Source organism: Chiroxiphia lanceolata, chromosome 15 (genome assembly GCF_009829145.1).
Source record: "Chiroxiphia lanceolata isolate bChiLan1 chromosome 15, bChiLan1.pri, whole genome shotgun sequence".
Taxonomy (NCBI): Eukaryota; Metazoa; Chordata; class Aves; order Passeriformes; family Pipridae; genus Chiroxiphia; species Chiroxiphia lanceolata.
This window is the reverse complement of record NC_045651.1, coordinates 3,182,223-3,202,533: the sequence shown is the minus strand read 5'-3', so window position 1 is coordinate 3,202,533 and position 20,311 is coordinate 3,182,223. Positions and strand designations below refer to the sequence as shown.

Sequence of the window (20,311 nt, the reverse complement as noted above, 5' to 3'; positions counted from 1 at the left end):
ACAGGAAACATTCCCATATCTGTCCAAGACTGGAAGAATTAGAATTTTTACTCCAGAAATCCAGAATCTGATTCCATAGAGTCAGATGGCTAAAAACTAGAAATAGGGACAAAGGAAACATATCTTTTCCTGCCTTTCCCTTCTGAAACCACCAGCCTATCCCAGGGATGTGGGACTCCAATGTGGACTGCAGGCACTGGGATATTGTTTGGGTGTTGATGCAAGATGCATGTGGGGAGAGGACAAGGAAACATCCAGTCCAAGTTCTGCCCCTCGGCCTCCTCATTGGGGTCCCAGCTCCAACTTTTCCAGCTGCTCTTTAGCGCGTTGCCCAAGGAGAGGGAAGGAGAGCAGAGGTTTCAGGATCTAAGCACAGGATCATGAGTTCTGCCAAGGGAAGCTGTAAGGGTTATGTTTGGGCTGTGTTAGGGTTGTAACTCCTTACTTTGGGAGCTGACAAGGTATTCCCTTATGGCTACAGGATCTTCTCAGGAAAGAGCAAGTCAAATTTCTTGTAGAATCACCCACACAGAGAGAAGAGCTGCAGTGGTTTCTGTGCTGGAGGAGGTGAGGTCAATCAGAACTCCTCTCCCCGGGGCCACTCTTCCCATTTCATCAGGATATACTGGGGAATTTGGGAATCCTTTGTTCCACACAGATCTGCAGACACCAAAAGACATGGCCACCATCAACAGTCCTGGCAGCTCCATTCTCTCTCACTGCCCAGTACATGAAGATGTCAGGCTCAAGCCATGGCTCTACATTCCTAAGACTGTTCTGTTGTCCCCAGCCTTCCTCCTTGTGACACCTGCCTGGCTTTACCATCAAACCTTCTCTGGCTTATTTTTGCACAGAATTCAGGCAGTTTCGCTTACACTTCTCCCTGAGTGGTATTTTTCCAAGCCTTGAATCAGTTTTTTAATCTTCTTTCAAAACTTCAGGCACAGGTACTGTGCCTAATATTCCAAGATCAGTCACGCTGGTGCCTGACAGAGGAGAGGTGTCAACTCCTCTCTCCCAGAGCCTCTGCTCTTCCCCCATGCAATCATTTCACTCTTGCTCACCTTTACTTTCCTGCTCACTGATCACCCCTTCCTTCTCAGTCCTTCTCAGCAGAGAAGGGACATTCCCTTAAGACATTTAAGGAAGACCCTCTAAGAGGATGCCCAGGGCAATATGAGTCCCAGCTCTCAGGATAAGGGGGGCATATCCTTCTTTTGCTTTGGGTCCCTGGTCTCTTATTTCGAGATCAACAAGACACCAGCCATTAGAGCAGCTCCCTTTGCAGGTTGGGCTTGCAAGAAATTCCCCTCCTCTGGAGCAGGAGGGGACACATTGGCTTCCTGAGCTGCCAGTGAAGTCTGTGTCTTACAGGGAGCCAGAACTGCCTCCCCCAGAAGCTGAGCACAAATGGGCCCCATGTCCTGAAAATGCTCAAAAGTAGGTGATGGCTACAGAGGGTCCACTTGGAGCCGAGCCTGTGTCTCAGCTGCCATCTGTCCCAGGTAGAGGGACTGGAGGAGTTGTTCCAAAAAAATCCAATGTCCTCTACCAGTAGTGACCCTTCAGTTGGTTATCTCAGCTACATCTTCTCACCTACAAACCACAGAGGACTTCATGAACACATCCTGTCTGGTGCAAAAGGTCTCCCTGCACTGCTGCTGGGGAAGAGGAGGGTGCTGAGCAATTCCAGTACCCTGCAGGCCAGAGCACATGGACAAGGGCTTCCAGTGGGAATGGAATCCTGGCATCCTTCATTGCTCCATTCACCTCTGTGCATGGGGTCTGTGAAGGGAAATGGCTCCTGACAAACATGAGACCTGCACTCTCATACCCTGGACTCTTGGGCAGTGATCTCCCTTGCCTTGGTGACCTCCTCACCTCTGCTCAGCGTGGTTTGCTTCAGACTGGGACTTTCTGAATCACACCAGGGTTTTGTTCCATTGGGATCTCTGGAGGTCCCTGGCACATCTCTGCTCAGAGCTAGAGATCAGGAGGATTTCCAGGATGGCAATCCCTGCCCCAGTCTGGTCCCTGTGACAGTGTTTATCACCCACATGGCGAAGATTTTTTCCATAATAAGAACTTCCCTTCTCCAGCTCATGCCCCTAGCTTTTCATCCTGCCTCTGAAAGGAGCTGGACGTGTTTCATGTCTTGCATCCCAGCATCCAAGGGCAGGCAGAGTGCCCACCAGCCCTGATAAACTCTCCAAGACAGCCACCATCCCCTCCAGGGCATGGGCTTTCCTCCCGAGGGGGGAACCAAGGTTTTGAGAGGAAGGAGCAGTGATCAGGGCATCCTGCTGCACAGAGTGTTGCGGCTTCAAAGACCAAACCCCTCCAGTACCTGACCCTGCAGAAGCAACCCTGGAGTGACTTCCCAGCTGCAGGGTCAGGGCTGCTCTCCTTCCCACCAGGAGACCCCCCCTCCCACCACGGTTACCCTCTTGGGCACCACAAACTGTAACTGCTCCCGCTTGGAGCGAGAAGGGCGCAGTGAAGCCACATGCACGGCTGGGCAGACGGGAGCCCTGGGGAGCTGGGGGAAGGGCTGTGTGGTCTGGCAGGGACAGTGTTTCTTGCAGCCCCTTGTGCTGCCCCAGAACGCAGCAGGCAGGAAAATGGAGTGGCAGTGGTGGCTGGGCAAGGTTTGGTTCCCCCAGGCAGCTGGGTGATGGTCCCCCCCAACCCTGCTCTCTGCGTGGCTTTTCCAAGGCAGCTCAACCTGCGGCATATCCTGCTGCATCCCACCCTGATCTCTCCGGGTGGCCTTGCCAAGGCACGTCAGTGCTGACCTGCGGCAACTGGCCACCCACCCGCCCGTGCCAAGGCATCTCAGAGAGACATCCCCCTTCTAGCTTCCAGCATCTTCCAAAAACAAGCTCCTAGCCGCGTCCTGATTCCTCACCCCAAGAGAGCAGGGCTGGCAGCTGAACACACCCCTACACCACAAGAGGGGCCTTAAAATCTGCAGGACATGAAGTGAGGTGTTGGTGGGGGTGCTGCACTGTCCACCCCATCCCACCCCTTCACTGCCCTCCCAAACAGGGCTCTTTTTTGGATCCCCTGTCCCTCTGCAGCACTCCCAGCCTGTGCCATTTCCTTCAGGAAAGGAATCCACTGAACAAGTCTGTACCTCCTCTCAAGCCCCCACACGTTTTTGACCTTGGTCCCCTGGAATTGTGGGGGCTGGGAAAGGGGCAGGAAGAGACCCCAAGGTCTGGGGAGATGAGGAAAAGGAACAGCATGGGTCTATCGTGTGACCTCTCTTAGAGGGGGAAGCAAGGAGGGGACATGATACCGATCCCCCCCCCCCCCGCAAGGAAGCAGCGATGAAAAACTGCGGGGGGCGAGGAGGGGGCACCACCGAACAGAGCTGGAGAAGGGTAGGAAGGATCGGGCAGGGAGCCGGGAGGGTTCGGATCCTGCCGGTGCACCTGTGGGGGCGTGCGGTGATGGTGAATATTTTAATCTAAATCAAACAATAGGACCAGAGCCGCTTCAAGGATTTTGCAAAATGCACTTGGTAGGAGGTGGGGAAGGACTGGCGGGAGTGAAATAATACCCCCGAAAATCTCTGTGTACAGTTCCACCCCCACCTCCCAATCCCCCTCTGGCCTGAGCAGCCCTCGGGGGGCTCCCCGAGGAACACTACCCCTGCCACCTCTCCTCCGGGGTCCCAGCCCCGGGAGGGCTGGGCAGTGATGGAGGGCGGGGTTGGGGGGGCAGATCGCGGGTTGGGGGGGATGAGAGAGAATCAGATCGGGGCGGGGGGTGACAGCGACGGCGCCAGGGGTGGCCCCGGCGTGGGAGATGGTGCGGGGGACAGGCTGGCAGTGACCGGCGCTTGCGATGCAGCCCAGGCTTCACTTACCGGGAGCCGTCCCGATTCCACCCGTGAGCGGCCCGAGCCCACGCGTGCCCCAGCCGCGCCGCTGCTTCCACCTGCCCGCCCCTGCCCGCGCCTCTCCCTGACCGGCGGCCCCACGAGCGCGGCTCGTCCCGCGTGGGTCCCGCTGCGCTCCCAGGGACCAAATCCCCTTTCCCCAGCCCGACAAACCCCTCCAGCCCTGCCACCTCCTGCCTCCTCCGGTCTCCCGGTCGCCCCTGGATCCTGCCTCCCACGCGGGTCCCCGCGGGGAGCGGGGTGGGGGGAGCGGTTGGGGCCGGCGATTCCCTTCCCACCGGGTACAGAGGAGGCAGAGACAAAGGCGGTGAAATATCAGTGCCCGGCTAAAGCCGCTCCGAGCCCCGCCGAGCCCTTAACTAGATCGTTAGGGGATTATCCGCACCCTGAGCAGACGCGGGGCGGGGGCAGCGGCCGCCCCGTCCCGTTACCGAGCGCCCCCGGGGACGGCGCCGGTGGGAGGGGACGCGCGGAGCTGCCCGGGCGAGGCGGCGGCTGGAGACGGGTCTGCGGGGAGAACGGATCGGCCAGCGGAGGGACCGTGAGCGGTACCGGGGCGGGGAGGGGACGGGGGGGCGCGGGGGACACCGTCTGTCGCACTCCGGGGGACCCGCGGCTCGCTCCACTCCCGCCTCCCCCTCGCCTTCCGCGGGGGGCGGAAAGTTTGTGCCCGGGGTGGGGGGACCGCTGGGGGTCTGGGGGGAGCAAGTCCTGGGGTCGCCGGCGGGATCGTGCCCCGAGAGCCCGATGGGGCTGACGCTGGCGTAGCCGGTGGGGGAGTGGGATTAGGGGCGCGGGGCTGTGGGCAAGCGGGGTGTCGGGGGTGGGAGCAGGCAGGGAAGGGGGGGGGGTCTCTGTGCCTCCGCGCTGATGGGCTCAGCTTTATCCAGGGCTGTAATCCCCCCTGCTCCGGTAATTAAAAACTCCGCATTACAAGGAAAACGGTGTGCAGGGAAATGTAATCAAGTCTGGAGGGGCTTAACCATCTGGTAAAGGTTAGGACCGGCACGGCGGGGGACGCGGCCGGGGGATTTGGCAGCCGCCGCGATCCGGGCTCCTCTTAATCTACCGCGGGGACGAGCACAGCATCTGTGGGGTAATACCGGTGCCCCGGGCAGCGATCGGTCTCTCCTGAGCTCCCACCGCCGTTAACGGGATCTCCTCGGAGCTGGTCTCCTCCCCAGGTGTGTCCGGCTCCGGTAAACAGGTTCTGCTGTGGCACCGGCAGCCGGATTGCAGCCCCTCGCCGGGGCCAGCGGGGAAAGGGTTAAGTGGCCGCTGGTGGCCGCGGCTCGGCCCCCCAGCTCCGGGCAGGGCCCTCCCCCGCCGCCCCCGGGAGCCTGAAACTCTTTGGAAGTGTAAGGGGCGAGCGAAGACGAGGCGGCGGCGCGGGTGCGACTCCGCGTCCCCGGGAGCGCTGCGGGGCCATGGGGGCCGAGGTAGGCTCCAGGCGGGGGCAGCTCTTCCTCCGCTCCCTCCTCTTCCTCCTGCTGGCCGGGCCCCCGGCGGGCGGGCAGCTGCGCTACGCCGTGCCCGAGGAGCTGGAGCACGGAGCCTTCGTGGCCAACCTGGGCGAGGACCTGGGGCTGGACGTGTCCACCCTGTCAGCGCGGCGGTTCCGCATCGTGTCACGGGCCGGGGCCAGGCAGCACCTGGAGGTGAACCTGGAGAACGGGATCCTCTTCGTGAACGAGCGGATTGACCGGGAGGAGGTGTGCGAGGCCGGGGGGACCTGCCTGCTCCACCTACAGCTCCTCGTCGAAAGCCCGCTGGAGCTCTACCGCGTCGAGGTGGAGGTGCTGGACATCAACGACCACGCGCCCACCTTCCCCTGGCAAGAGTACGTGCTGGAGGTGGCCGAGTCCGCCGTGCTCGGTGCCCGCTTCCCGCTGGAGAGCGCCCAGGATCCCGACGTGGGCACCAACTCGGTGCACACCTACCGCCTCAGCCCCAACGGCTTCTTCTCCCTCGAGGTGCAGACGCGCAGTGACGCCAGCAAGTTTGCGGAGCTGGTGCTGGAGCGCGCCCTGGACCGGGAGCAGCAGCGCCTGCACCGGGTGCTGCTCACGGCTCTCGACGGCGGCGTCCCCGAGCGCTCGGGCACCGCGCACATCCTCGTCACCGTGCTGGACGCCAACGACAACGTGCCTGCCTTTGACCAGCCCTCGTACGGAGTGAGCCTTCCTGAGGATGCCCCCGCCGGCACGCTGGTCATCCAGCTCAACGCCACGGACCTGGACGAGGGCCCCAACGGGGAGATCGAGTACTCCTTCAGTGGCCACGCGCCGCCGCGTGTGCGGGAGCTCTTCCACATAGAGCCCCGCAGCGGGCAGGTGCTGCTGAAGGGCCGCCTGGACTATGAGCGGGCCAGTCTCCATGAGCTCTACGTGCAAGCCAAGGACCGTGGACCCTCAGCCGTGGCCGTTCACTGCCGAGTGCTCGTGCATCTCCTCGACGTCAATGACAACGCGCCAGAGGTGACCCTCACTTCTGTGTCCACTCCCGTGCTGGAGGATGCCCCCCCAGGCACCGTCATCGCTGTCATCAGCGTTCTGGACCGGGATTCTGGGGACAACGGCCGTGTGAGCTGTGAGGTTGGCCCCAACGTGCCCTTCGAGCTCCGCTCCTCCTTCCGCAACTACTACACGCTGGTCACCACGCAGGCGCTGGACCGGGAGGTTGTGCCCGAGTACAACGTGAGCATCACGGCGCGGGACATGGGCTCGCCCGCCCTGCTGACCCGCAGCACCCTCACCGTCCCGGTGTCTGATGTGAACGACAACGCCCCACGCTTCCTCCAGCCCTCCTACAGCGTCTACGTGATGGAGAACAACGCGCCGGGTGCCTCCATCTGCTCTGTCAGCGCACTGGACCCTGACTGCCAACAGAACGCCTACCTGTCCTACTCCATTGCCGATGGGCACATCCATGGCATGCCTGTGGGCACCTACGTGTCTATCAACTCGGACAGCGGGCACATGTATGCCCTGCGCTCCCTCGACTATGAGCAGATCCGCAGCTTCCAGATCCAGGTGCAAGCACAGGACGCCGGTTTCCCCCCACTGAGCGCCAATGTCACCGTCCACATCTTCGTGCTGGATCAGAACGACAATGCTCCGGTCATCGTTTCCCCCCTGCCACACAACGGCTCCGTGGCCACCGAGCTGGTGCCGCGATCAGCCAGGCCTGGCTACCTGGTGGGCACAGTGTCGGCGGTGGATGCGGATGCGGGGCTGAACTCTCGCCTCTCCTACCAGCTCCTCCAGGCCACTGACTTCACCCTCTTCAGCGTGGCACCAGACACGGGCGAGCTGCGCACCCTCCGCTCCTTCCTGGAGCAGGACTCAACCCGGCAGCGGCTGGTGGTGCAGGTGAGGGACGGTGGGCAGCCAGCCCTCTCTGCCACCGTGTCCCTCCTGCTTTCTGTGGTGGAGACCATGCCTCAGACCCTCTCCGACTTCAGCGAGTTCAGTCTCCCCCCAGAGGTCTCCTCATCCTCCCCACTCACCCTCTACCTCCTTGTCTCCCTGGGCTCCATCTCCTTCACCTTCCTCCTCGCCATCCTCATCCTCACAGCCATTCGCTGCCGCGGAGAGCGGCGTTCCCGCCAAGGTGACAGCTGCTCCCCGCCCCGCTGCCACTGCTGCCCTGGGTCCAGACCCTCCTCTGATGGCCTGAAGACTTCCAACCTGACGGCACAGCCCCCCGCGGGGACCGCGGCTGCCACCTGCCTTGACGTGCCTGCAGGCGGCCCCCCGGGCTACTGCTACAAGGTCTGCCTTGGTCCTGAGTCTGCTCAGAGCGACTTCATGTTCCTCAAACCCTGCAGCCCCCCACGGAACAACGAGAAGGATCCTGGGAAGCGGTCCCGGCCAGACCAGCATCTCCAGGTCTCCAAGGAGGTAACACCGTGCCCGGCGGTGCTTACCGGTGCTCCGCGGGTCCCCTCAGCCCCCTCCCTCAGCCTCTGCCACGGGAGAAACCAGGCACGGCTTCTCCCAGAGAATAACCGGAGCCTTTGATCAGTGCGGGAATTAGGAGCCGTCAGGCAGCGGGAACTCCACCGAGCTTCCCGATGGGTCTAATTACCGAGGGAGCGTCAGGCTCGGCTGAGGCGAGAGGAAATCCCTTCCCACCGCCTTTTGTACCCATTAGAGGCAACGGAGATGCTCCGCTGCCCTGGGGGAGGTGGGAAGGTGGGGGTGGCTTCTCCTTCATGTGGGTGAGCAATTCACACCGGGACAGCCTGAGCTCCAGCGCTGCTCCGCTTCCCCCGTGGAAGCTCCGCAGTGTCCCGCTGCTGCCCCCGGGGCTGGTCCCTGTCCCGCCGGCACTGCTCCTGTCCCAGGCCTGGCCGCTGTTCCGGGCTGTGCCAGCGGGCAGGGAGGGAGTAGAGGTCTTAGGGGCGGGATTTTGATGTCAGCATTTGTTAGGTATTGAAATGAGGAATGTCTAATTTTCCCGGTGAAAGACTCTTTCCAAAACACGATTACAAGGATGGAGAGTGATGAGGCGTCTAATCCACTTATGTTTGAGTTTTAATAAACCAGCCCTTCTGAGGAGAGCCCAAGACTCTCTGCCAAGAGTTTCTCTCCACATGTCTCCTTGCACTCCTGGACTGTCTTCCTTTAATGGGATTTTCCCCTAGTTTTTGCAATCCTCCTGGGACATCAGGCATGCAGCCAGTTTCTGCACCTCTCACCATTTGGTGCCTCAGACCTGGGCTAAGTCACCACTGCACCTGCAAAAAAGGGCTTTTAAAGATTAACAGGAGTAGGAAAATGCCCTGTCCCTGGACAGACTTAAACCTCACACAGTCAAAGAGCAAGCCTCAAACAACCCTGATGTCTCAGGAGGGTGAAGAAGGTCCAGAAGGGAAAAGGCTGGTTCAACGCTGCCTCAGTTTCCCAAAATTAGGAAAGTGCTGCTTGGATTTCCACAAAGGGCATGGGGAAAGAGGAGATGGGGTGCTGCATCCCTGGCTGCTGAAGCCTTGTGCTGGTAGGGCTGACCTGGTCCAACTGACAGAGAGGCCCAGGGCTGACTGACAGAGAGCCCCAGTAACCAGCCTTGCCCTTCCCTGTGTTTTCCAGGTCAAGCAGCCCAACACAGACTGGCTGCCTCCAAGCACACAGCGACCTACCCTGAAAAGGTACCAAATCCAGCACTGTGGGAACAGAGGGAGCAGGTGGAAGGGGGATGTGGGGATAGGGAGGTTGTCTCCAATACAGCTTTGAACAAATCTCTTCTCTTTAGCTCCCAGAGCCTGGAAGACGTGGGGGAAATCCGCAGAGCCCTCCAGAAGGAGCATGAGAGGCTGTGCACACTGGTGACTCCTGTCTCTGGTTAGTATTGGGGCACTGGGGCCGGGAGGACCAGACCCTCCGGTCACTTGTTGGAGGTGCAGTGGGAGGGTCACATCCCTGTTCCTAGAAGTGGTAGTTTTGTGGGCTGGAAGGGATGTCCAGGCTCTGGGAGGGAGGTTGTTGACACAGGACTTACATCCTGGGACATGGATGTGACTGTCCCATTGAGCTGTGGATGTGACCTCCCTGAGCCAGTCTTACACTCATCTTTCCTCCAGAGTTTCAGAAGGCTTCTGCAGGCCCCAACAGCATCTGGACCTCCCAGTACAACCCCTTGTACCCAGGGCACATCCCAGCCCTGGATTATCAGCACAACGTCTACATCCCCGGCACCCCCACTCTGCTTTCCAGCAAGGATGGGCCCCTCTTCCCAGGCAGGGAGAACAAGAACAGCTTCTCCACCTTTGGCAAGAGGAAGAAGATGACGACTTACTGTGACATGCATGACAGTGTGGTTATCAACAATGACCTGAAATAGCCTGGATGGCTCCATCCTGGGAATCTGTCACATTATTTCAGCTGCCAGGTCCACCCTCAGCACACAGTTCCATGTATGGACCACTCAGGATTCTGCAGGGCTGCTGGGAAAGTGGCTCACCAGAGCATGGGGAAAGGATTTAAGGAGCAAGAGACTGAAAATTATAGGGACTGGGGGGGGGGGGACAGCAGGGGCCATTTCTCCTGTCTCATTCTGCAAAACTGTGTTGGCAGCAGGTGCTGTTTGGGGTCCATATGACCAGATTTAAGCAAATCTGCCTTGAGTTTACCCATTCCCATGTCCCCTTAGGGACTGTCCATCTCTGTAAACACTGTCACTTTGTCTTGTCTGGCTGTGTGAATGTACTGAGCTGCATGCCTGTATCTCTGTCCCAGTAGGCATGGAAAGTGTATGCAGACCAAGCCTGGTTCAGCCAAGCCTGACCCCACGCACTTGGGGCAGTGACCATTGTTCTGTCCCTGAGGTCCAGTGGGATGTGTTGCATGTCCAGAGCAGCCATTGGTGTCTGTCTGGGAAGTGAGTGCAAACCCCAGCCTTTATGGGTGCTTCCCTTCAAACCCTGACCCAAAGACTTGCAGGACTGAAGAGCCAAAGTCCAGGACACAACCAGAGTCCAGGACAGAGCCAGCCTTTGTTCTGGGAACAGTGTGGGCACACAGGGATTGGATGGCCAGAAGAGCTGTTAGCTTAAGCAGGTGAGAGATGCACAAGGTGAGGCCCTGCTGGGCAACTCTCTAGCCCAAGGTAACATCACCTGAATGAAAAACAGTTCCCATCCACTGGAGTGGCCCCAGCACAGGTGACCATCCTCTTCCCTCCTCCCTGTGCCATCACTTGGATCTCTGTTTTCCCCAAGTCTTGAACGCCTGGAGGAGTCCCTGCACTGGGGACCCTTCCTGCCTTGGACAGACCTCTCCCACTGCGCCCTGCTTCTCTTTGAGGACTTTTAGCTGGCTGTCAGGGGCCCTCAAGGGCAGGACTCCAGCCCCAGAACAGTCTCTTCCCTGCCTTGCTCTCCCTGCACCTGTCCACCCAGTCTGTCTGTCACCATTGCCAATCGCTCCGGTCACGGGACAGTTCATTTCCAATCCATCTGTGCAGAACATGACAGCTCTTTCTGAACTCAGTTTGTTTCATGATGTCTGATTTGTACCAATAAATTGTATTTTAATAGCTCACCCTGGCTTCTGGCTGTCCCTGAACTGCACATGACAGCAGGGATGGCTGCACAGCCCTTGGAGCAGCACTCCCAGCTCCAGGAGATACGTGTGTCCCTCTGGCCTCCTGAGTTCTGGAGCAGCATTTTATTCATTTATGCCAAAAGCTCATTTTATTCACTTCCCCTGGATTCTGGGGGCTCAAGGCCACCTTCCCTCCTCCCAGGGATTCAGGAGTACTTTGGGGTCATGGCTGGAAGGAGATGGAATTGTCACACAGTTCCTTGCTACATGCTCCAGCTTGGGCAGAGAGGGGTTTGCACCAAGGCATGGGCATACACGGCTTTGGGCTGCTGGGGAGAGGGGCTGGATCTGGTGCTATTGTCTCATTGCTATTATTCTGCTTTCTCTGCTTCATTTAAGCTTTGCCCTGGATGCTCACCCCACACCAGCTTGCCTCAGGAGCCAGAGATAACCTGGATGTGTGCCAGGCGTAGGGACCAGCTCCCTGGGGATAGGCAGGCCTGTGTCTGGTGGTGGGATTACTCTGGGCTTGATGTGGGAAGCAGTTCACCTTCAGATGAAGTCCTGAGGTGGCCACACCATGACTGTCCTTCTCTTACCCCCTCCTTGCTCAGTGACTGGCTTGGGGAGGCTGCAATGCGGCTTTTGGGATTAACCCAGAAAAGTCCTTGTCTACAAGTGGCCAACTTGCTCTTCAGTGGAAGTGGGGGGCAGGAAGCACTCAGAGGGGCCCTGTGGGAGTCAGGGACCCAGGAGGACAGTGCTTTGGACATGAAAGGGACCTGACTGCTGCTGGTGACTTCAGTCCCAGCTCACATCTGCCTGACTGCGGGTAGATGAAATATTCCCTGTCCCAATTAGATGGTAGGATGAAGGATTTTATGCTGCCAAGTGCATTCTTCAAGGGTCTCTAGAGAGTGCTAAGGGTAAAAAAGAACCCCAAACAGCTGCTGCCTGAGACCTCTGTACAGCATTAGCCTGTTCCACTGCTTCAAAAGAACAAGGGAATTATGTAAAGTGATACAATAAGATTAATAACAGCCTCAAGAAGTAATAAAAGCATCAAATGGACCTGAATCCCTGCGGGGCAGAGAGCATCTCCCCCTCTCCCCGGATTAGCTCTGGCAGTATCTTCCCTGCATTTGTAGGTGGTGCTGGTCAGGCACTGGGAGAGGACTGCAGCCCCTCTGCAGTGAGCCCGTGGGGGCTCAGCCACAGCCCCTCTGCAGCAGGGCCAAGGCATTTGCTGTGTTCCAGCTCACACAGCAAAAGCACCCAGTGCACCCAGTGCCTCATGGCATCCAGAACTGACCCCCCAAACCACACATTTGAAAGTGACACTTTGCATCTGTTTTTGGAAAATCATGGGGTTGAACAACCCAGGGGACAGGTTTTGCCACCTCCCTGTGTGTGTGTCACTCTCCAGTGTGTTTTCTTGGGGTTTTTTTAACCCCTACTACCAAGCTTCAACTGTAAATTGCCTTCCCCTCCTCTCCATTACTCCATCCTCTCAGCCCATGGGATGAGCTGGATACACACAGACACACATCTGTGCCTCTTGCTGACCCCCAGGTCTCCATATTCAGGTCAGGCCTCTTCCAAAAGGGATTTGAGCTACACAGAGCCCAGCCCAGGCCCCAACACCCCACATTCCCTGAGGATCCCCTTTTGCTTAGTTGAAGGAAAACCTGCACTGACAAGAGCTCAGTTTCAATCTTTCATTTCAATCACCATATTGACAAAAAGGACAATAAAAAGGGACTTGCTTCAGGGGAGAGAGCACTTGCATAAATCTAATTCAACCACATTACTATCCCTCTTCAAAGGGCATGTCTGGTCAGAATCGTCCATCTAATAGATGAGATCTCCTTTGAAGATCTCCCACGGGGACAGGGTCTCATTAAAAATGCAAGGTCTTTGCCCTACAACTAGTTATTTTTACAACTCTCCGTGTGCTTACACTCCTGCACAGCTGATGAGCATTAGCTGGTTTCTGGAGCCTGGTAATGCACTGGGCATGAGAGCCCCTTTGGAGATCTGCACGGCAGAATGTTTGCTATATACCCCTCTCATACATTCCAGCTCTCTCGGAGATCCAGAGGCAAATTTGGCTTTCAGGGGCCTGCCAGCCAGCTTGAGATTTGCTTCTAGGACAGCGGGAAAGCTGCCATGTGGTGCAGTTGGCTGCAAAATGCTTCAGGCCATGGGAGGCAGGCACACAGTGCTTCTGGGCACCAGCACAAAACTTGCCATTGCTGAATAGACTGCTTGGATGGAAACCTTCCTTATATCTCCGTAATGGCTTGAAAATGGATCCCAGAGAGACAAAATGAATCCAGAGGTAGAGAGAAAAGAGGCCAGAGGGAAAGACCCAGAGGGGTTGATGCTCAGCTCTACTCTTGTCTGCCGAGCACAGAGCCAAGGAGCAGGCAGTGAATCTCCCAGGAAACCTTAACAGGGACACAGCACTCTGAATGCAGTTGGGTCAGGCTGGGAAAAGCCATGGATACAGGTGGTCTGAGATCCCAGAAGGCTCAGTATCAGCAGGACAGAGCTAAAATCCACAGGGATCAATGTGTGGACCTCAGAGGGATTTGCATCTACCCTAGTCTGTGGCACTCAGTGGTTAATTACAGCCTCCAAAGATGCTAGAAATTTCTCCTCTCCTCCCCTCCCCTTCCCTCCCCTCCCCTCTCCTCCCCTCCCCTCTCCTTATCTCTCTCCTCTCTTCTCACCTGAAGATGATGCTGGAACAAACACACCTTAATTTAGCCAAGACTGGGTCAAAGTCCATTCTGATTTCTTTTCAAACTGTCTCAGTGTCTTAAATATCTCCCTGCACTCACCACACAGAGCACTCTGCTCTTTCTGGCTGGATCCCTTCCTCCTGTTTCCTTTTTTGATCTGAGTACATGTTTTGTAGAAATAAATATCCTTTAGCTTCTCTCATAATAATTTAGCTTCTGCCACACTGGAAACGTCTGCGTGACTGTCACGTGCTGATTTGCTCTGCTCCTTTGCACCTTTTCTTTCTTTACTGCTCTGAAAACATCAGTTGCCAACTCCAGCACAGAGATCAGATGGAGGAACAGGCCAGGGCTGAGGGAAGCTTTTGCTTCCCAGTTCGCCTCTAATGTGTTTTCACTCTAAGTGGTGGAAATGTCACTGGCTCTGTTTGCAGCATTCACTCAAGTGGAATTAATGCTCCTTGTTAGTGATAATATGACTTAATCAGCTTAATTACTGTGAGACATAAGTAGACACCTTTGTGTATTGAATAACTTATGACACACTGGGCCAAAAAGCACAAATGAAGGCTTTGAAAATAAATTAAATATGACCCCTAGTGCAGTCTGCACTTTGACTAATGATTCGTTTCCCATGAAATTCAATGACTTACAAAACTTATATTTGAATAAATGATACATTTTTGCATGTTTTAAACAATAGCAGCGATTTTTTTCTTTCAGCATTCAGAATTCAGAGTGTTTCCTCAGTGCTGGGAAGCAGGGCAAACAAGTTCATGTTAAACGGATTGAAAAATAAAACATTTGTGCAGTCAGCTATCAGAAATACATCCAGAGGATCTGCAGGCATTCCTGATGAGATATTTATTTTAATTCATTGCTAGGGATACCTGCAACAACAGGTGAAAAAAAATGCATGAGAAGAAATGAAGAAAGAGCGAAGATTCCCAGAAGGGTCACTAAAGTCTTCACATCAAATCCACCCATTTCAGTAATGCCTACAACAGAAAATACCATTAAATAGCTCCAGAAATATCTTATCATACATTTTGCCTGCGTAGAGAATAAAGCATACAAAGGAAAAAGAAGCAGGAGAAGCAACCATCAATCAAGAAAATTATTATGAGCATTAGTAGGATTTCTGCTAGGCCAGGATGCAGAGACTCTGTGATAACAGGCTGCATGGGAAATCAAAAAATCGGGGTTAAATTGTTATGTGAACCCAGAGAAAAGATGAGCTGTCTGAATTTGTTCTGTTCAATTGCAATGAGTCACCCAATTTCTGTATCCAAATCTTCCTGTAAAAAGCAGTGGAGTTCAGCATGGTGCAGACAATAACTCAGATCTCTACACAGGGATTTTTTCAGCCCAAGACTGTCTGAAATTCAGAGGTTAGTTTAGATTGTAGCATCACAGGGGAGCCTGGCTTGTTCGATGATTCTCCTCCTAAGTCCATGCCCATATTTCTTGGTGCTTTAACTAACAGGAAGATTTTTTTGTACTGCCAAGGGTGAAGGCTGAGGGCTCTAGGATTTATTTATCGCTGCACTTGCTCTGCAGTTGTTCAATCTCTATTGACTAAATCTCCAAAGCTTCCCAGAGTACAGATGGAACATATTCACACAGGGATCTAAATGTAAGGAGTTTAACATGGGGTTCAATCCCACCTGTATGATCCATCTTGTCCTCACTCTCCTCCTTGATCTTCCTCTGATATCATTTGGTGGAGACAAAGCCTTACACTTGTCTGACAGTGGTATTTTATCAGAGACCAGAGGAACAGGTTTGCCATTTGCTTTGAGTCTCCCCTGGAAGACCAAACTTTAGGAATGTAATCCTGAAACCAGTTCCTAAAACTAAAGTTTATTTTCCCCTCTTTCCAGGAAATGCAATATTATATTCCATTTGCTTACTTAAACCACCCCTTCCTCTTAATCTCCTCCTGCAAGATAGTCTGCCAGCTGCCCCAGCATGTAAGGAGATCATCAAAAGGATGGTCATCTGGGGCTGAATCCTTTTCCCATATTCCCCAAGAGTCCTCTTGGCTGGTTGTGCCACATGACATGAGCCATTTAGCCCCCTCAGTGCCTGTCAGATGTCACACACCATGATGGTCGTGTTCCTTTGGTACCTGAACAGACTCCACCACTCTCCTCCTGTCACTGCAGGGTTCACCCTCTGGCCCTTTTCTCTGCCTCTCTTTGGGCCCAAATTTTATATCTGCTGTGGCTTCCTAGTAAGCTTGGATCAGATCTGCCCCTGCTTTGAGCAGAAGGCTGCCCCAATCACTTCCAGGCATCCCTCTCTCTTTCAGTCATCCTGTGAATCCATGAAGATCCATGAAGATCTGGCTGCAAAACTGCCAAATCCCTGGTGAAATGCTATGTCCTCCATGTTATTCACACAATGCACAACCCACCAGCACCCAGCAGGGACAGAACCATCCTGTCTGATGTGCTTGTGCTTACTGAGCCATCCTGTGTCCAGCGTGGTGTCCAAAAACCGGGGTGGATCCACGTGGGGCATCACGACTGACCAGCAAGACACTCCCAATCTTGCCAGGGAGGAACTAGCAGAGAGGGGAACTGGAAGATTGCTCCTGCTCCTCCTTCTTTGGAGACCATCAGGTACAAATTACAGACTTTGCTTTAATGTTACAACTTATTTTAGAAAATAAAATTAAAAACTTGGATGTGAGCTGCCGGGACAAATTGAAGCAGAGAACTTGGGAATACAGAGGAGACCCTTGTGTCATCCCCCAAGCCTTCCTATGTGTCTACTGAAGGAATTAGGAAGGAAGACCACTCTGGGAGCCACTTCTGAAAAACTTGATTCTGTTGGCATGGAGAATTTTTTTCATAAAGGGCTCCTATACACAAATGCGAAATGGAGATGGAGTGGGAAATGAGCCCAGCAAAAAAATCATGGAAGTTTTTGCTGCCTGCAAGTGGAATTCAATTGAAAAAGCGGGGAGGGAGAAGAAAAGAAAATGAAACTGCCTCCCCTCTGCACAGATTGCATTGCTGGAGAAGCTCTGAGTGTTGCAAGGCGTAATAGTTGTCTGCTCAGAGGTTCCTTCCCGGGGGACTTTCCCTGGGATAGTTTCATACATTTATCCCTGACTCCTGGCATCTGCATAACACGCTCACAGAGAGAGTTATTAGTTTAATTTTCTTGTGAATTACAATGGAGGCAGAGAGAATTAGAAAAGACTTTTTTTTTTTATTATCATTACTTTTTGTTTTCCAGTTGAGAGATTGTAAATGAGGCTATTCATCCTGCTAACATCAGTAGGGACCCAAACCCAAGCCTTTCTGGGGTAATTGGTTTCTGATGAGCAATCACTTGTAAAACCAATAGCAAAGACAAGAAGTGAAATATAAATCCTCTCTTTACATGCCGAGCTTTTCATTAGGATTGTGTGTCTGGTTTCTTTCCGGGATTCAGTGGGAAAGCAAAGAAGTGGTAAATAAGGCAGTGGGCTAAGCCTGACAAGAAGTTTGTGATAGCAAAAAAACGGGAAAACAGAGTTGTGTGATGTTCTTTGGAACAAATAAAGCAGCTGCAGGATCCCTGAAGCTACAGGTTTCTAGTGAGCCCTTTGGACAAAGACCCTGGGCAGAAACCAGAGACATGAGAGGCAGGTCTGAGTGTGCTTCTGCCCAAAAGAGCCCACAATGTGGAGGCAAGAAGAAAAACAGCTAGAAATCAGGGATAGGTGTCCATGCTGCAAGACTAACCATGGTGGCTGATGGAAATTTGCAGTCCCTGGCACTCTGCAGTTTGCAAAATACAGTGGACTGTGCTATCTGTGTTTGTTACAAAGGCTGAGACTGTGAGCCAGGCTTCAGTTATCTTTTTTTCCCCAGTTACAAGTGAGGAGTCTGCTAATCTGCACTGGCTTTTGTTTCCCTGATGAACCTCAGGGTGCTTAAGGCTTGATTTATTTATTTATTTCGGTGGCAAATTAAGCATCAGTCTGGATGCAGCTCTCAGTGCTTTCAAGGCTGGGGTTGTGGTGCTGTCATTCATTGGCTTAACTGGATTGCTTGCTGCTTTATGGGGTTTTTTTCCACTAAAATCTTTTGGCACACACACAGCTGGTTGTTGCCTTAAAGATGAGCAGAGAGCAGCAGGCTTGACAAAGACAGGGAACATTTTTAAGCTCATGCACACAGAAGGACCTCTGAAACAAGAATGATGCGGACGCGTCTCCAACAAAACAAACCAAGCAAAGCTCTTCAAATAAATCCACTTTTTTTTCAGCCTCCAAATGCTGAAAGCTGACCCTGAGGAAATGAACACGTGGAGTAAAATCACTGATTGGATTCAGTCCTGGGCAATTTGCTCTGAGCAGAGGGAGGGGACATAATGTGACACAGTAGATGTTGTCCAGAGATCTCTTCCAAACACTGTTCTGGGATTCTGTGATCACAGCTTTTTCTTTTCCTTAACCCAAAAGGGACAGACGTGTTGCTGTGGCCACAGCAAGAGATGAGGCAATTTGGACACTTCAATATTTGCATCACATTTGCATACAACATACAGCCCAGAGCAACATTCTGCATAGCTATCAAGCAAACTGGATGTGCCCTGCCCCAGCCATGCCCTGCCCCAGCCAGGCTCTGCTGACTGACCCAAATTTTCAGTCTCCCACCACAAATATTGGGCAACCTCGTAATTTTGGCACTGCTTGAGCAGAGGAAAGTGTCTCCATGACTGTGACAGGATCATTCACCTGAGCTTAAATGCTGGAAATCTGGGTATTATAAGGTGTAGAGGAGAGGGAGAGGAAAAGGGAGAGGGAGAGGAATTTTAGCTGAGACTGTGGTGTGACCTAGGATAAGTGGAAGAGGACCAGCTGATCCCAGCCGTTTTCCAAACTGCCCAAGCCTTTGGAATCACTTATAATTCAACCCTTTCTGTGTGGGCAGACACTTGTACCAGATTTGTACCATACAGCAAATTTGTGAGAAGGAAATCTTGTGCCTTCCTGTCAAACCGTACAAGGAAAACCCTCAGGGCCCAGCCCTGCACACTCATCACTGCCAGTGCCTGCTTAGAAATCTATGCAGACAGAAACAGTCTGCAGGAAATTAATTTTTCCTACTTGGAATAGCTACCCCACGAGCCCTGGTTCCTCACCTCTTTTCCTCTTCCCCAAACATTTCCACATGCCCTTTCTCTGGGGAGAGCTGAAGTTCCCAGCTGAGTTCTCTCTTGCATGTTTGTCTGGCTGGTCTTTCAGAGGACACATCCATTTAGTCTTTATGGATGTGTCTGTCCTCCAAGTGGTGGAACAACACAGATGAGCCTTTCACTCACAAGGCAACTGTGATAAAAAAAAAAAAGAAAAAGGGAAAAAATTTAAGAAGTGAATGCTTCTGACCTTGTTCATTTTGTTACAAGGTTCTACTTTGCAACTTTGTAATTTTGGCTATGCTCGTATTTCCGTTTTCTCGAGTTTATTAATGAGGAAGTCAGGACTGAAAATTGGCAAAACAGCATCAGATCATATAATTACAACATTCCCTTAGAATGTGCACAGGACTTACTCACTGTGGTGACAGTTTGTCAGTGACACAAAGTGGTGAGTGATTGAAGAACATTTATCAACGAAGAAAATAGTTTTGTTGCTGTTGCAGGTTTTGCTCATTCTCTGCTTCATTCTGTGACCTGGCCTAGGAAACCCATCAAGGAAGTCAGTATTTTGGAGGTCTGTGAAAGAACAAAGGAGATGGCATTCAGGACCTGCACAGCTGGTGTGCAGCAACAGGAAAGAAAAAAACTATGGGCAGAAATTTGTCTAATTTAATAGAATTTAAGAATTTCCCCCATGAGATAATATTTGTTGTTGTTGTTAATGAATGAAGGAAGAAAGATGAACAGGACACTGAGAACTGGATAAAAAAGTCATTATCTGATCAGGAAACCTGTACCATTGTTGGAATTTCCCCACATTCCCTTTGTGGTGGACATTTCAGGAACCTTGAGGTATTAGAGCAACCTATGGACAAGAAATAAAATTGCTATGGATGGAGGGTGCAAGGTATTATATGAATTCCACCTGAAACTGCAAAGAGCTCAGTCTCTGGTAGCCCACCCCCCTCCTTCTCATCATGTTCTCTGGCCATCTTAACACAACCTCTCCAGCTTTTACACCCCGATTCCCCCTTCCATGGCATCATTTCATGGAGATCTTCCCTACTGCTGTAGAGCAAGGAATTATTTTTCCTGCAACTGCATAATTCTCTCACTTTATTTACAGAGGCTGAAATGAAGAAAACTCCCCCCTGCACTAAATCTGTTTGGCATGGGGACCGTGGTGAAGGTAAGGGAGTGGAATTATATTGCAAATGTCAGGGGCTATGAAAAATGTAACAGACTTTAATATTCTTCTGCTGTTATTGCTGAGAGTGTCTCTCACCTGCATTCACAGAAAGTGAAGTGCCTTTTACCACTGAGCAGAAATGATTGCCTATTTTTATTTTAAAGCTACACTGTGGAGTGCATCCTAATAACAAATGCACTTTCCCTTCAAACTCTCACTTTAACAATTAACCTTCAGCTTCAAGACTTAATTTAAGCCTCCAGCCCCTAGGGTTAACCCC

The 20,311-nt window shown here is 53.2% G+C and overlaps 1 protein-coding gene across 1 annotated transcript; it reads left to right on the top strand.

The window, feature by feature from the left end:
* The first annotated feature begins 4,776 nt into the window (after positions 1–4,776).
* Positions 4,777–9,763, top strand: LOC116794421 (protocadherin-10-like). The gene is made up of 4 exons (XM_032703080.1): positions 4,777–7,809; positions 9,001–9,059; positions 9,164–9,252; positions 9,492–9,763. The coding sequence occupies exons 1-4, from the start codon at positions 5,335–5,337 to the stop codon at positions 9,749–9,751; spliced, it is 2,883 nt and encodes a 960-aa protein (XP_032558971.1). The 5' UTR covers positions 4,777–5,334; the 3' UTR covers positions 9,752–9,763.
* Positions 9,764–20,311: the final 10,548 nt, after the last annotated feature.